The 13,302-nt window shown below is 42.5% G+C and overlaps 1 protein-coding gene across 2 annotated transcripts in view; it reads left to right on the forward strand.

The window, feature by feature from the left end:
- Positions 1-2,030: 2,030 nt before the first annotated feature.
- The window catches only part of LOC148033872 (uncharacterized), a 72,334-nt gene continuing 61,062 nt past the window's right edge, over positions 2,031-13,302 (forward strand). The window contains exons 1-4 of one of the 2 annotated variants that reach the window (XR_015691387.1): positions 2,031-2,444; positions 2,532-2,584; positions 5,832-5,925; positions 6,067-6,245. Coding sequence is in view for 1 of the 2 variants with exons in the window: in XM_087681878.1 (XP_087538004.1) it covers positions 2,381-2,444; positions 2,532-2,584; positions 5,832-5,925; positions 6,067-6,245 (390 nt within the window). In the remaining variant the exon portion in view is untranslated. The remainder of the gene's footprint in view (positions 2,445-2,531; positions 2,585-5,831; positions 5,926-6,066; positions 6,246-13,302) is intronic. The other variant, XM_087681878.1, reaches the window with a different exon arrangement.

Genomic DNA, 13,302 nt, shown 5'->3' on the forward strand with positions numbered 1-13,302 from the left:
TATATGTCGATTGACTCTTAATTAAAACTTGCATTCAAGAATGTGACATAGGGAGATTTTGACATACGTTCTACTCTTATAGAATTTTAGCCTTCTTAAAAACAATGCACACAACTAAGAATATAGATTGAGAAAAGAGATAAGGGACATTGTTGATGGCAACAAAGATGGCATGCTACAATATAATGCCACATGGTAAAATTATTTCATAGAGTAAGTTATTTGTGTTTGAACCTCTGCTGCATGAAATAATATGATTCCATGGCACATAAAGGGATGATCCTACTTAAAATTGAATTTAATTTTGTTGATCTAACTTCATATGAATACGAAAAGTTTGAATCTCTAACATATTTATGGATGAACATGTTTAAAATTTGTCCAAATGACTTGTCATGGGATTCATAGTTCAATGACATGACCCATTCAAGAATGGTGCTCCCTCGTGGTAGTTGGATACAATATATCTTATTGTCCTCTTGAAGATTTGGCAATAGCCATTGCATGAATAAAGTTATTGCTGTCCCATATGAGCTACATCTTCATAGATTTACATCAGCATCTATGGTCCTTCATGAAACTTAGATGCAATATAAATAATAGTACTGTAGACCATTAGTAGTTGGGAAATTTGGCAAAACCCAAAAATGGGAATAAAGTTATTACTTTCAAAACTTTTTGAATGTCATGTTTGAGCTAGAGATAAGGATATCATTGTACCAATTATGTAAGCTCTTAACATTCACGAGCCATTTGATCGCTTCTCAAAATGAGTCCTTCCCATTAAGGTAACCGCCAAAATCCTGTTCTACTATTGTCCTAGTTCATAGCCTACATTCATATTAACTTTGGTTAACGTTTATTTAGATTACCTTTTCATATAGAGAAGATTCTAGCTCTTACATCATTAACCAAATATTTATGGTAATCATATATTCCTCTCTCTCTCTCTCTCTCTCTTCAAGGCTCATTGTCTTCTTCTTTATGCTTTAAAGCTTGAGTATAAGAATGCAATATTTGATGAAGCCAGCGAGCTGTACATGGTTAATTGCAAACATCAGGATTTGTGCTATATTTTGCTCATGATTTTATATAATAAAATGGCTCGCTATGGTTTCATCATATTACTAGAAATAAAATTACTTCCTATATGTGTGTCTTTGTTAATCTCAAAGTGTTTCACATGAATAAATATTACTTCTAAGGTTCCTCTTCCTCTTTATTATTATTTGCTCGAGTATGAGAATGCACAAAAATGCTTTGTCATATTGATGATATATCCTTGACATGTGTTAATTGCCAACATAATGTATTATGCTACATTGCTCTCTTTATATTAGAAAAGAGAAAAAAATGGCCTCATTGTTTCTATTATATCATCATCATTTCAACAATATTTTCCATTTATTCATGATATATGCTAACACTCACATGCTATGTGTTTTTCTTTGTGAATATCAATTTGTTTCAAAGAAAAAAAAGAAACACCCTCCATTAGGGAATAAGTGGAGTGATAGTGATTGGATCATTATTCTCATTAATTTTTGGCATTCACAAGAAGATGCTAATCTAGTGCACTCTTAAAGGGATCCATGTGGTTGTTATTATCAAGTTTACCATTGTGATGAAACAACTTAGAATAAGTGTCATACTAAACAAAAGCCTTGTCTTTAAGATGGAAACCAAAGAGAGCTGAGCTCTCGCTTCAAGTAAGGCTATTGTTAAAACACCATTCTATTTAGGTTTTTCCATTGACAGTACAAGACTCAATCTAGAGGCTGATGATCAATGATCAGATATCCCGTATCACAAAACATATTTCTCATCAATGTCATGTATGTGACCAAATGTATTCCTCTTCTCTCTCTCTCCCCGTGTGAAACACATGGTGGGGAAGCAGTGGGGTGAGAGAAGGCGTAGACATGCACATGGACCCTTTTACCCCTAAAATTGGAGATTTGTCATGGCATTTGTGTCTTCTAGGCACTCCAAGTCACTCTATTTTTGGAGTGACGTGCAAGACTACACCAAGTCCCAAAAACAATGCAGGAGCGCGTCGCGGCCACACAAGGGCGTGACTACTCCTAAGTTCTAACTACCGACCAAGAAGGCTAGCCAGAGGCGTACTGCGACTGGGAAGGTTTCGGGCAGTGGCGTCCAGGGGCGGGGCGGTGGCTGCTGGAGCCTCTGGCGCCAGTATCCAGGAAATGATGAGAAAGCTCGCTATTCCAGCAATGAAGGCTTTTCCAAGAAGCTGGGAGAACTAGAAAAGAAACTAAAGAACAAAAACCCTAACCAGCCCCAAACGCCGAATCATCATCTTCTTCTTCTTCTTCGACATGAGCGTCCTCTCTTCTTCGTCTCCGTCCTTGCTATCGTTATGCCCTGGACGAGGCCCGCTCATCGCTGGATGAAACGCTTCTCAAGCTTGGCCGCAATCACAGGTAAATAAGCCCTCTTTCAACTCTCAAAGCGTCGCAATCTTCTCCTCGGCCCGTTGCTCATGGATTTGGTCGGCTTGTTTTGCAAAGAGCTAATGGCATTGCCGGAGATGAAGGTGGAAACCGGGAGCCTGCAGTTCGAGGTATGGCTGTCAACCTCATTTGTTGATACCCATGTCAATAACTTCACTTCAGAGCATTTGAATAGCCGTCATAGAAACTCCCTTGCTGTTTGGACTCACAAAATGCCATCAAAAGATCGAATGGATGTGTGAACTTTTGTCTAGGATCTATGGTCAACTTGACCAATACTAAGAAAGATAATGCAGTGGTAGATGTACGATCTAGAAGAGGATGCGTGGAAGCAACATTGGACATCTCCAAATGTCATGAGTAGCTTGCATAGAATTGATAAAAAGTTAAACCAAGTTCGAGGGAACATGGCATGTTATGGCAAGGCCTCCATTTGAGGGGATATTTTTTATGAGACAAGCTCAACTATATCAAATTTTTGGTGCCTATTGATCTTGGAGACGCATCATGACAAGTTTTATGAATTTGGTGTTGAGGAAGAAGCCTATAAAAAGAATATTGTAGTGGCAAATAATTCAATAACACAAATCTTCAATATGTGAACTATATGGACTTCCAAAGTGCATAATAGGAGTCAAAGAACCAAGGACAACCAATTAAATCTTTATCCTTGTGAGAGAGACCAGCACGGGGGTGTGTTCTGTTTTTTTCCATGTATTTCATCCGCAAGTCAATATTTGGATTTCAGCTTTGATTTGGGGGTGACATTGCCACACATCATCCATAGACATATGTATAAAGAAATATTTAGATTTTTGATTTGTTCAAACTTCAAATGCTCTTGCCATGACGGTAATTGTTCAATAATCACTCTCTCTCATGGAGCAAGTTGAGGGAGAGTGCTGGATAGTGTAGCAAACCACCAGTGCTGATTGAGAAAATTAATGTAGAGGATTGGAGCCGGCAAAGAAGTAAGACAAATGTCAAAACACAATATTGTTTGGGGCTAGAGCAATGAAACACAATAGTGTAATGTCTGGTGACAGCCTTTGGGTGATGAAGAAGGCTATCGATATGAAAATGTAGCAACATGAAGATGATGTCTATGAGAGGGCAACAACTATTGTACCTAAATGTAGTTGGGAAGGGCCATGGGATAGACTTGCTAGGAGGAGGAAGAAAATGCAATTTATGGGGTGACTTGTTGGGTGGCTTCACCAAGGGGTTGGCGTCAGCAATAGCGGGTTTGCTAATGGCTTTCAAGGAAGGTAGTAGCTTCATGCCAATTTCCTAGCAAGGTGATGGTCACTAGTAACAAGGATGATGATAATGGTGAATAAGGTGGTGATAGTAATGTCAATGGATGGCAAGAATAGTGAAGGAATAAGGAATGAAAGTGGGAGGGTACATTCAACTCCCTTTTCTAGGACACTGTGAGCGTCGTCCTATTGAAATGTGTAGTGTGGTGTTTAAAATGAAAAAAAAAAGCTCTTTTAAGAACCTATAAGCTGCCCAAAAGAAAAAAGATAATTTGTAACACAACTTTAGCGAGGCCAAAATTACAAAACCACAATTAAGTGTGTCAATGTCAAAGTTATGAAGAGTAGCAAGGTGCCACTGGGACAATGGCTTCATAGTGGAATTGTTCACTTGGCCTTGTACGAGGATGAACGTAATGCGATGTAAGGGTAGATACAACAGGAAGGGATATTGATGTTGAAGACAAAGAAGACAAGCTGAAACTTGAATGTAAGAGGCAAGGAAAGCAACCCCTCTCAAACCATGGATGTTGATGTTGAAGAAGGAGTTGGTGTTGACAAAGGTGTTGATGAAAAAAGGCCTAAATAGCTCGACAAGGAAGAGAGAGAGGAAGGCTTGGCACCTTTAAGTTGGAAGAACTAGGAGGAGAATCTACCAGCAAGTTGTTAGAACATGCTTGTACTTGGTCTTGGAGAGGACCTATGTGGTTGCCAAACGTGGTAGGTGTGCCCAAAACTTGATGATAGGTGAGAGCCTTGATGCCAATCAAAATTGTGAAGGCACAACTACTAAGGTAGGAGTCCACCATGATAAAAAGAACCAGAAAGGTAAACACAAAAGGAGGAAGGACTATTGCCGTGGTAATTAGAATGATATCCAAAACTTGGTCTTGAGGGATTTGTTGCTTGACTAGCCTGAGGATCTTAAGGCTAGCCTAGGAATCCTGATAATCTAGCTTAAAGGAGGATAAGAGCTGAACCAGTTGGATAAGGCATAAGGCATTTACCAAGGGGGAGGTCTAAAATGTTGGTAGACATGTTTGTCTATGCCTTTCTCTATGTTCATCTCTTGCTTGTGAGTCCTCGTCTAAGTTTGATGAGATGTTGTCTTTGTTAGATAGTCTTTCTTTGTTGACCATTTCCTTCATACTCACATGAAGTAGAGATTAGGGTTTCTCAGCTCACTTGTTTATATTCCTAGATTTGTTCCTGTCCCTTCTCAGGCAGCTTGCTTGGATCTTTAGCCAGTGAAAATGACCGCGCACCAGCACAGTCATGAGATGAAACAGTAAAACATCAGCAAAAACAGCAAAATGCCAGGTAGGAGATGCAAAGCCTCAGCTGTTCTTGAGAAAACAGCAGGTGATCTGCCAAAAATGATAGTTGAATGGGTCAGAGAACATGCAATTCAACAGAATGCAGCCAGTTGGCTGAGGCCTGAAACCTTAGCACATGCCCGAATTTAATAAATCAAATGAAACTTTTATAATAGTGTCAATTTAAACCAAATTAATTAAATGTGCACACAAACTTACATCCATCAATGATTCTTTGCGGCTAATGGATTTGCTCTTGTTTGACACAACTCATGTAATGTGCTGGACCTCCCCGAAGAGCTAGAGATAAATCATGTCCTTGTGATAGGCTTTATCAATTTCTTTGAGTGGAATAGTTGTCATCAATAAGATTAATGCTAAGGATGAACATGGATTGTGCCATGGCAATTGTGCTAGGGTATGTTACAAACAAAGAAACGAAGGCAGAACTCTGCAAAAGATACATGGTACTATTAAAAAATGTGAGTGTTTGTGCCTGCTGTTTATCCAACCTGGCTTGGTCTTCAGGGTCCAAGTTCACACATATCAATGCCAGGGACCCATGGACTTGGAGATCTCAAACTATCTTTCTTTTTGATAGATGGTTAAACACAATGTCACAATGGGTTCAGGAAAGGGAGTTCCAGTAGAAAAAAGGTTAGTGGATGTGGAGAGAGGGTAGGAAAAAGGGAGGGAATGTTTTTGGGGTTGGGTGAGAGAGAGAGAGAGAGAGAGAGAGAGAGAGAGAGAGAGAGAGAGTTAAGGGTCGCCAAATGTTATAGGTGCTTGCAAAGTTCAACCGAGCACGAGCTTCTCGCCTTACTTTGCCACATTTCAAATGTGAAACGCCGTTGTTTATGCCAGTTGGCACTCAAGGTTTGTAAAAACTATTTTGTGCTTTGTTTGTACACACTATAGTGGGTTGGGTTAATTGAATTCTTAGATTTCAATATTTTCTCTCATTTTGTGGAATAAAGTACCAGTGATAACTTTTGCATTTTGGGACCAATTTGATAGGTACAATCAAGGGTTTGACAAACACACAACTTGAGGATTTAGGGTGCCAAATTATATTAGGTAACACATATCATTTGGCACTACGCCCAGGTGCAGATTTGATCGATCAATTGGGTGGCCTACATGAGTTCATGAATTGGCCAAGAGCATTATTGACGGACTCTGGTGGCTTTCAAATGGTAGGTTGAGTGTTTGAAGTTATGATTATAATTCTTACATTTTCTGCATAAGCACTGCCAAAGAACTTTGAGTCATAGAGTTCTGTAATTGTCTGCTTAAGTCAGTTGAGTTCCATTAGTTAATTTGTGTATGTGCCACATTCAGGTAAACCAACAGTGCACAAGTGATGTTTTTAACTGTGCTACAGTTCATGGGTGCTCACCTAGAAGATACATAGATTTTAAAAATCATAACTAGAAATAATCAAAGACTAGCTTTCAGATCAAAGGAAGTAGTAACACAACAACACTGCCAATATGAAGCAGTTTGTCATTTAAAATCAGCTGTTCTGAAAACTATAAAAGATTATGTTCAGAAAATATTGGGAAAGAGCAGCGTTTTTAGCTGAATTATTATTGGACCTGCATGTTGCTGTGAAACCTAATTAGAATGTGTAATGTTATGGTTTCTGTTTTGTTTGGTTGTCACCGACATTCATATGTAAGTTGGGCAGAAAAAGTTCACAAAATGTCTGTAAATTCAGAATATAGAAAATGCTCAATAATCCAGAGGTGATGTTCTAGCAAGTAAAGCTTGGGCTTATAACTGCAAATTCGTGGGTTCAAGTCTTATTGGGACATCACTTGGTTTGATAAATTGTATATGCCAAGTTCAACTTACTTGATACATGATTGATAGTTCTCTTCAGACTCATGGTTGGGAATAAGATGGAGGGAGGGAGGCCTAGCTTATGTTGGAAAACAAGTTGCCCCTTTGCAAGTTGAACATATGCTACCATTTGGCTTAATAACTTTTGCATGTGTCTTTTGATTGAAACAATTTAGGTGATCTCAAAACCAAAACACAAAGAGGAATCTCAAGCCTTGTATATAAATACATATGATTGAGTGGAAACATGAGAATTGCCCTTCTCATATCTTACACCACAGTTCCATAAGTGGTTGATTCTATTCTTTGTGATCTATGTACAATGATTGAAGTTTTGTATTCTATTCTCACTCTCCATATTATATAGACATATCTTTATTTGTTGTGAAATAGATTTTAGTTGATATACCATTCTTAGTGATGCATACTATTCAAGAGTTTTTTTTTCATCCATAATCCATGCTACATAGCTATTTAGTTTTTTTTCACTACCTATACTCCATAAAATTGTTTGTAGCCTCTCAGTCTCTCTTTTATTCTTGGTAATAGGTAATTGTTTGTGGCGTCTCTCTCTCTCTCTCTCTCTCTCTCTCTCTCTCATACTTGCAAGACCTTTTTTTATTGAACCCAAAGTGAAAACCATCAAGCTAGGAAAGGAAAAAGAATGCTGGCACTAGAGATGGAAAGAACTATGGATGTCTGATGAATAGAAATGTGAACTACACCAGTGTCATCATAAATAGGTTGTACAAAACAAGTTTGACTGGTTGGTTTGCTAGGTCTGCCAGCCCACAAAATGGAGCTCCGTTTGGCTAGTTGGTTTGCCATCATTGCCTGACTGTCCATCGAGCTCCGTTTTGGAAGCCCTACATGTTCTAGACTTGGGCTTCCAACTCCTCTCTGTTCATGGCCTTACTAGACTTAGTATGTGCATTGTCTTCATCGAGTAGTCTGTCTTTATTGAGGATTCATCTTCAAGAGCCACTTTAGTGACAAGTTGGTAGGAGAGAGGTCTTTACAGGCTCCATTCCCCTTTCATTGTACAAGGTTCTCCAAGGCAGTGTTCCATAGCCGTACTTGTTTCCACTTGTGGACCATCTATTCCATAGGTTCCATCCCATTCTCCACCATCTTCTTTGGTGGTTCCCTTGTACCCCCCATTCCTTTTAGAGGGAAAAGATATCGATGATGTGGTTGCAGATTTCTTGGCCCCTTGTGTTTCAGGGGGTTAATTCCCAAAATCATGAGGAGCTTCTTTATCAATGGAATCCATGTATAGCCTTCATTAGCTTTGGTACTTCTTTTGCCACCCTTGGATCCATTCTGTCTAGTTTGGCCTTCAACCACATCTAGGATGTAAGAGAACATTATTATTTTGCAATCTGCATATTATGTGGCTGCCAGCATTATTTTATTGCTAGAAATGTAGATGGCCAGCATTTTTGGGGCCAGTTTGACTAGTTGGCTAGATTTCGGCATTTCTTATTATTTATAGCAAGGCAATTTGGTGGCAGCCATCATTCACAGTTTTTTTACTGCAGATTTCAGCATACTTTGATAGTCAAGGATTCTTCTTCATCATTTGTTGTTACCTTCTGTCATCAGCGTGACTTGGTGTCCTCATTGATGCCTTGGGTTTTGTGCATGGATTGATCAGTCCTCTTTGTATTCAACATTCTTTTGGAGTTCAATGCTGAATTTCTTCTTCCATTCTCTTCTTTCATTGCAGATGCTTGTGTCATGTTTGCCTGGCACATTATTTGCTAGCCAACTTGTACTGTATTGGCCCTAGATTTATGGCGGATTTGTTCATGTTTGTAGCCTGTTTATAGGTTGGCGCTCCCTCCTCTAGTTTAGTTTGTATCACTTTGCATACTTTGATAATAGGTTTTGGTGGAGAGAGGGAGCTACAACGAGTGCCCACATAGCCAATGAGTCACTGTTTTCTCTATATTTTCTCTCTTTTGTTACTCAGTCTATTACTACAGTTTTCTATGCTTCCATCACTTCATCCACTTTTGACATGGCATCAGATTTTAGGTTGGGGTCTTGCTCCTGCCTGGTATCATCTGCTTAAGGTGTGCCGGTGCTGTTTTTCTGCTGTTGCAGGTCTGTGTTTCACCTCTGCTGCTGCTGATTGGACCTGTTTTGACTGCTGTGACCTGTCTTCTGCCTAGGTGACCTCTTGCTGAGCCAAAATGGCCTATTTGCTGCCACTTCAGCCTGTGTTTTACAGCCTGCAGTCTGCTTTTTCTGCTCTTGGGATCCTTACAGGGTGGGTGACCTGATATTGACCCTTCAGTAGCATTTTGCATGCGGCCATCAGCATTTTCAGTCGGTCCTCTTTTTGCTTCATGGGGTGACTCTTGGGCTGCTGGTTTACCATCAGCAAATGCAGAAATGCAGCTATGTAACACTTGAGGATGAAGTAAGCTGATCATCGGCAACAACATGAGCCTAGGCCACAATTGTAGAAGGTGAGTCTAATGTAGACTCAGCTTGCATAGCAGAAAACGCAAGCTGAAAGATGCTCTAGAGTCTGGAGGAGGCTGGACAGCAAGGTGGCCTGCACAAACCTAAACATAGTTGTCAAGTTAGGTCGCCAATAGCTAGAGGCACTAGGCGACAATAGTGGATGGGGAGCTAGGGCTGGTGATGATGTGGCATCAGTCACTATGGGATGGAGAGCCATTGTTAATACTAGATGCTTTAATTTGATTGTGATTGAGGGATCTCCAATATTGATGAAAGGAACAACCCTACACACCTTTGTATTATTTCGTGTTCCGGAACAAAGATGTCTTTCTCTATTGCTTCATCCTCCATGACCTCAACCTTATCCTATCCTTCATCCAAGCTCCCTATGGTGATTTCCTTGGCAACCCATTCTTCTTGTTTTTCTTAAATATGTGTTATGGATTCTTTTACTTGAATCTTTTTTTGTGGTTCAAATTGCTATACTTTGATGGATGGTCTTGGCTTTATCTTTCTTTTGCTGGTTGATGTGTTCTTCTAGTGCTCAAACTTTTTTCTTTGTTTTTGTTAGCTATTAATTGAGAGAGAGAGAGAGAGAGAGAGAGAGAGAGAGAGAGAGAGAGAGAGAGAGAGAGAGAGAGAGAGAGAGAGAGAGAGAGAGAGAGAGAGAGAGAGAGAGAGAGAGAGAGAGAGAGAGAGAGAGAGAGAGAGAGAGAGAGAGAGAGAGAGAGAGAGAGAGAGAGAGTCGCGATGACGCCGCCTGCGTGTCCCGCCCTGCCGTCGATCGGCTGACTGTCGATCCTGCTCGCCATCGCTCTTGCTCGCGGTCGTTTGTCACGCAAGTGGGTCTTGCTCGTCGTCGGTGCCCGTCCGTCCTATCCGCCATCTGCCCTGCTCGTCGTCAGGCCTGCGGGTCGGTCCTGTTCGCCGTCAGACACGCTCGTTGCCTGCCCCGTCGTCTGTCCTCTCGCCTGCCTCTGACGACTGCCTGCCCTGTCGCCTATCAGACGCCCTCGCCTGACACACGCCATCGCCTGCCAGACCTGTCCGCCCTCGCCTGTCAGACGCTGCCCTCGCCAGTCAGCCGCCGTGGTGGTCGCCCCAGGTAACACATTGATTGTGGCAGCGTCTCGCAGGGTGCACTGATCTTTTCTTCCTCTCAGCGAGAGGCAGCAGCCTGTGCCTCTGGGTTCTGCGACCTGCACACGGAGACAATGCAGACTTGCCTTTCCACAGACATCGAGAGAGAGAGAGAGAGAGAGAGAGAGAGAGAGAGAGAGAGAGAGAGAGAGAGAGAGAGAGAGAGAGAGAGAGGGAGGGAGGGAGAGAGAAAAGACAACAGTATGGCTGGCCTGGATATGGATTTTCTAGACCAGACGGTGGCAACCCTTGGCCTTGATTGCGATACAGAGGAGCCGGAGGATATGGTGCCGTGCACGGAGGAGATGCCTCCGGATTCTGAACTGCCGCCTGCAGGCAAACGCTCCAAGCATACTTCTGACGAGCCAATGGGTCCTCAGGAACGTTCCTATGCGCAGGTTGCCTCTGATCCTATGGATTCGCAGGAGATTGACTGGGAGCATTTGCTGGACTTTGCCAATACTCTGCTTGGCGATTACGTCGAGCATAATAATGAAACTTTTTTTGATGCGGGAACTAATGATGTGCTGGAAGCCACGGTGGACCCGAAATCAGTCTTGCGGTAAGCCTCAGGGCTATGAATCGAAACCGTTTATGCATGTTATGGGACACGGCCAGGAAAAGGCCCGCGCGGCTTCGTCTCAATTGTTCTGGCATGCATCCTTTACATTTTCGCTTGAAATGGGGCAACTTTGCAGGACACTGCTTTTCATGTGGTAATTTGGGGCATTTTATGGCCAAATGCCCTGAAAGGCAACTGTCTTCTGAGGATGCACAGGTTGTGCTGCCTAAGGATGACATGGTGCTTGATGCCCCGACACAGGAGGCCCTTCAGCCACCTAATGTCGTGGATAAAGGCAAACAACAGGTCCTGGGTTTGGATTCCTGTAGCACTGATTGGATTGAGGCACGTCAAAAAAAAGGTAAAAAGTTGGATGCAGGTCTGGCGGATCCTGGGCCTAATGCTTCACAGGATTCTGTGCGTGCCCCCCGTAATCAGTCTACAAGAAAAGTCTATACAGATGGCTCCAAGGGCCCAACTGCTAAGCTGGCATTTGATACAAAAGGTAATGTGATTACACCCTGGGATCGGCATTATCCCCGCCCCACTCCCAAGGCAGTGGATTTTCCTTCTACCTCTAAAGCAGGTCGCCAGAATTCGTTTGCAGTATTGGCTGATTTTCTGGATGAGGGTGTCTTGGATGCTCTCGCGGAAAAGGTGAAATCGAGGCAACAGACGCCTCGTTCTTGACTTCCTTTTTTTGAAGATATATGAAGATAGCCACGTGGAATGTGCGAGGCATTTGCTCTCGCCATAAGCAACATGCCATGTGGACTGTCTTGCATGAGAACCAGTGGGATGTATTGTGTGCAGTCGAGCACAAAAGTCACGGTGAAGCATGAAAAGTTGTGGATTATCATGGATTCCGTCTGTTTTATGCAGGGACACATGCTACGCACTATTCGGGCGTGCTGATGATCGTCCATGAGAAATACCAGCCTGTTCTTGTTAAAAATGATGTGCAGGGTCGCTTTCTGGTAATCGAAGTCTTATTTGAAGGAGAGATTTTATGGTTGCTGGGCCTCTATGCTCCGAATGACCTCGCATCCCGACGGGATCTTTGGTCGACTTTGCAGGGCTCCATGTCACTTGGCCGAAGGGGGTTTTTGATGGGAGATTTCAATATGTGTGTTGACTCTTCTCAGTCCACTTCAGGGCATTCGGTAATGGATACGCCGGAAAGCCGGGTGTGGAATTCCTTTGCTTTGCGCGTACTTAAGCAAGATCTTTGGTCGTGGCTTCACCCTTCTTTTTCAGGGTTTACTTTTCATTCCGCACAATATGCAACTACTTGGTCGCGGTTGGACCGAATGTATATCATGCAGGGGGATGATTTTTTTCCCGAGATGCTGGAAATGAAGGTCTTGCAGCAATATGCGTTGTCGGACCATTTCCCCCTCCAGCTTGAGATGCGGGCATAATCTATTGCACCTTTTATGCAGTTGCTGGATAGGCTCCCATTACGTTTCAACTCCTCTTATTTGAAGCATCCAATTTTTCAGGGCTATATGCAGCAATTGATTGAGAGGTTCTTATTGGACTTCGCCTCTGAGGGCTTGGCTTCATTTGCACGGCTGCTCTCTAATGTGCAGCGGGTTGCTCCGCAGTATGGGATTCATCATGCCTCTCTTTGTCGCCGACGTCGACATGCATCAGAGGACTTACTGGCTTTGGCCCGTTCCTTGCTCCTGGATTCCCCAGATGATGATTTTCTGCTGTCACTGGAGAGGCGTTTGGCCCATCTTATTCAAGTGTTTCAGTTGAAATCTGATCAGTAGGCCAAGCTGCATAACTTGGCTGACACATTGCAAGATAGTGCGTGCCAGTCTCATAAGTTCTTTCGTGCCTTGCATGCTTCTCCGGCTTGTGAAAATATGACTAGACTCCAGGATTCGGAAGGTCGCATGGTCACTGATCCGTAGACCATTGTCAATATGTGAAGAAATTATTTTATGGAACTTCTTGGTTCTTCTCCCTTGCCTTCTAGCCAGGTTACGCATGCCCGCTCGGTCTTCTATCATCTGGTCCGCCAGCAGGTTCCATTTGATATGCAAGCCACTTTGGAGGCGGATATTTGCGAGGAGGAGGTTATTGATGTTTTGTTGCACCTGCCTAAGGATAAAAGTCCTGGTTGGGATGGTCTCACTAATGAATTCTTTGAGAACTCGGCCACGCAGTTGGTGAAGCCATTGGTGGTCATGTTTCAGCAGGTTTGGTAAACAGGGGTCATG

The sequence above is a fragment of the Lygodium microphyllum genome, chromosome 7 (assembly GCF_053477565.2).
Source record: "Lygodium microphyllum isolate KBCC chromosome 7, Lygodium_microphyllum_v1.1.10, whole genome shotgun sequence".
Lineage (NCBI taxonomy): Eukaryota > Viridiplantae > Streptophyta > Polypodiopsida > Schizaeales > Lygodiaceae > Lygodium > Lygodium microphyllum.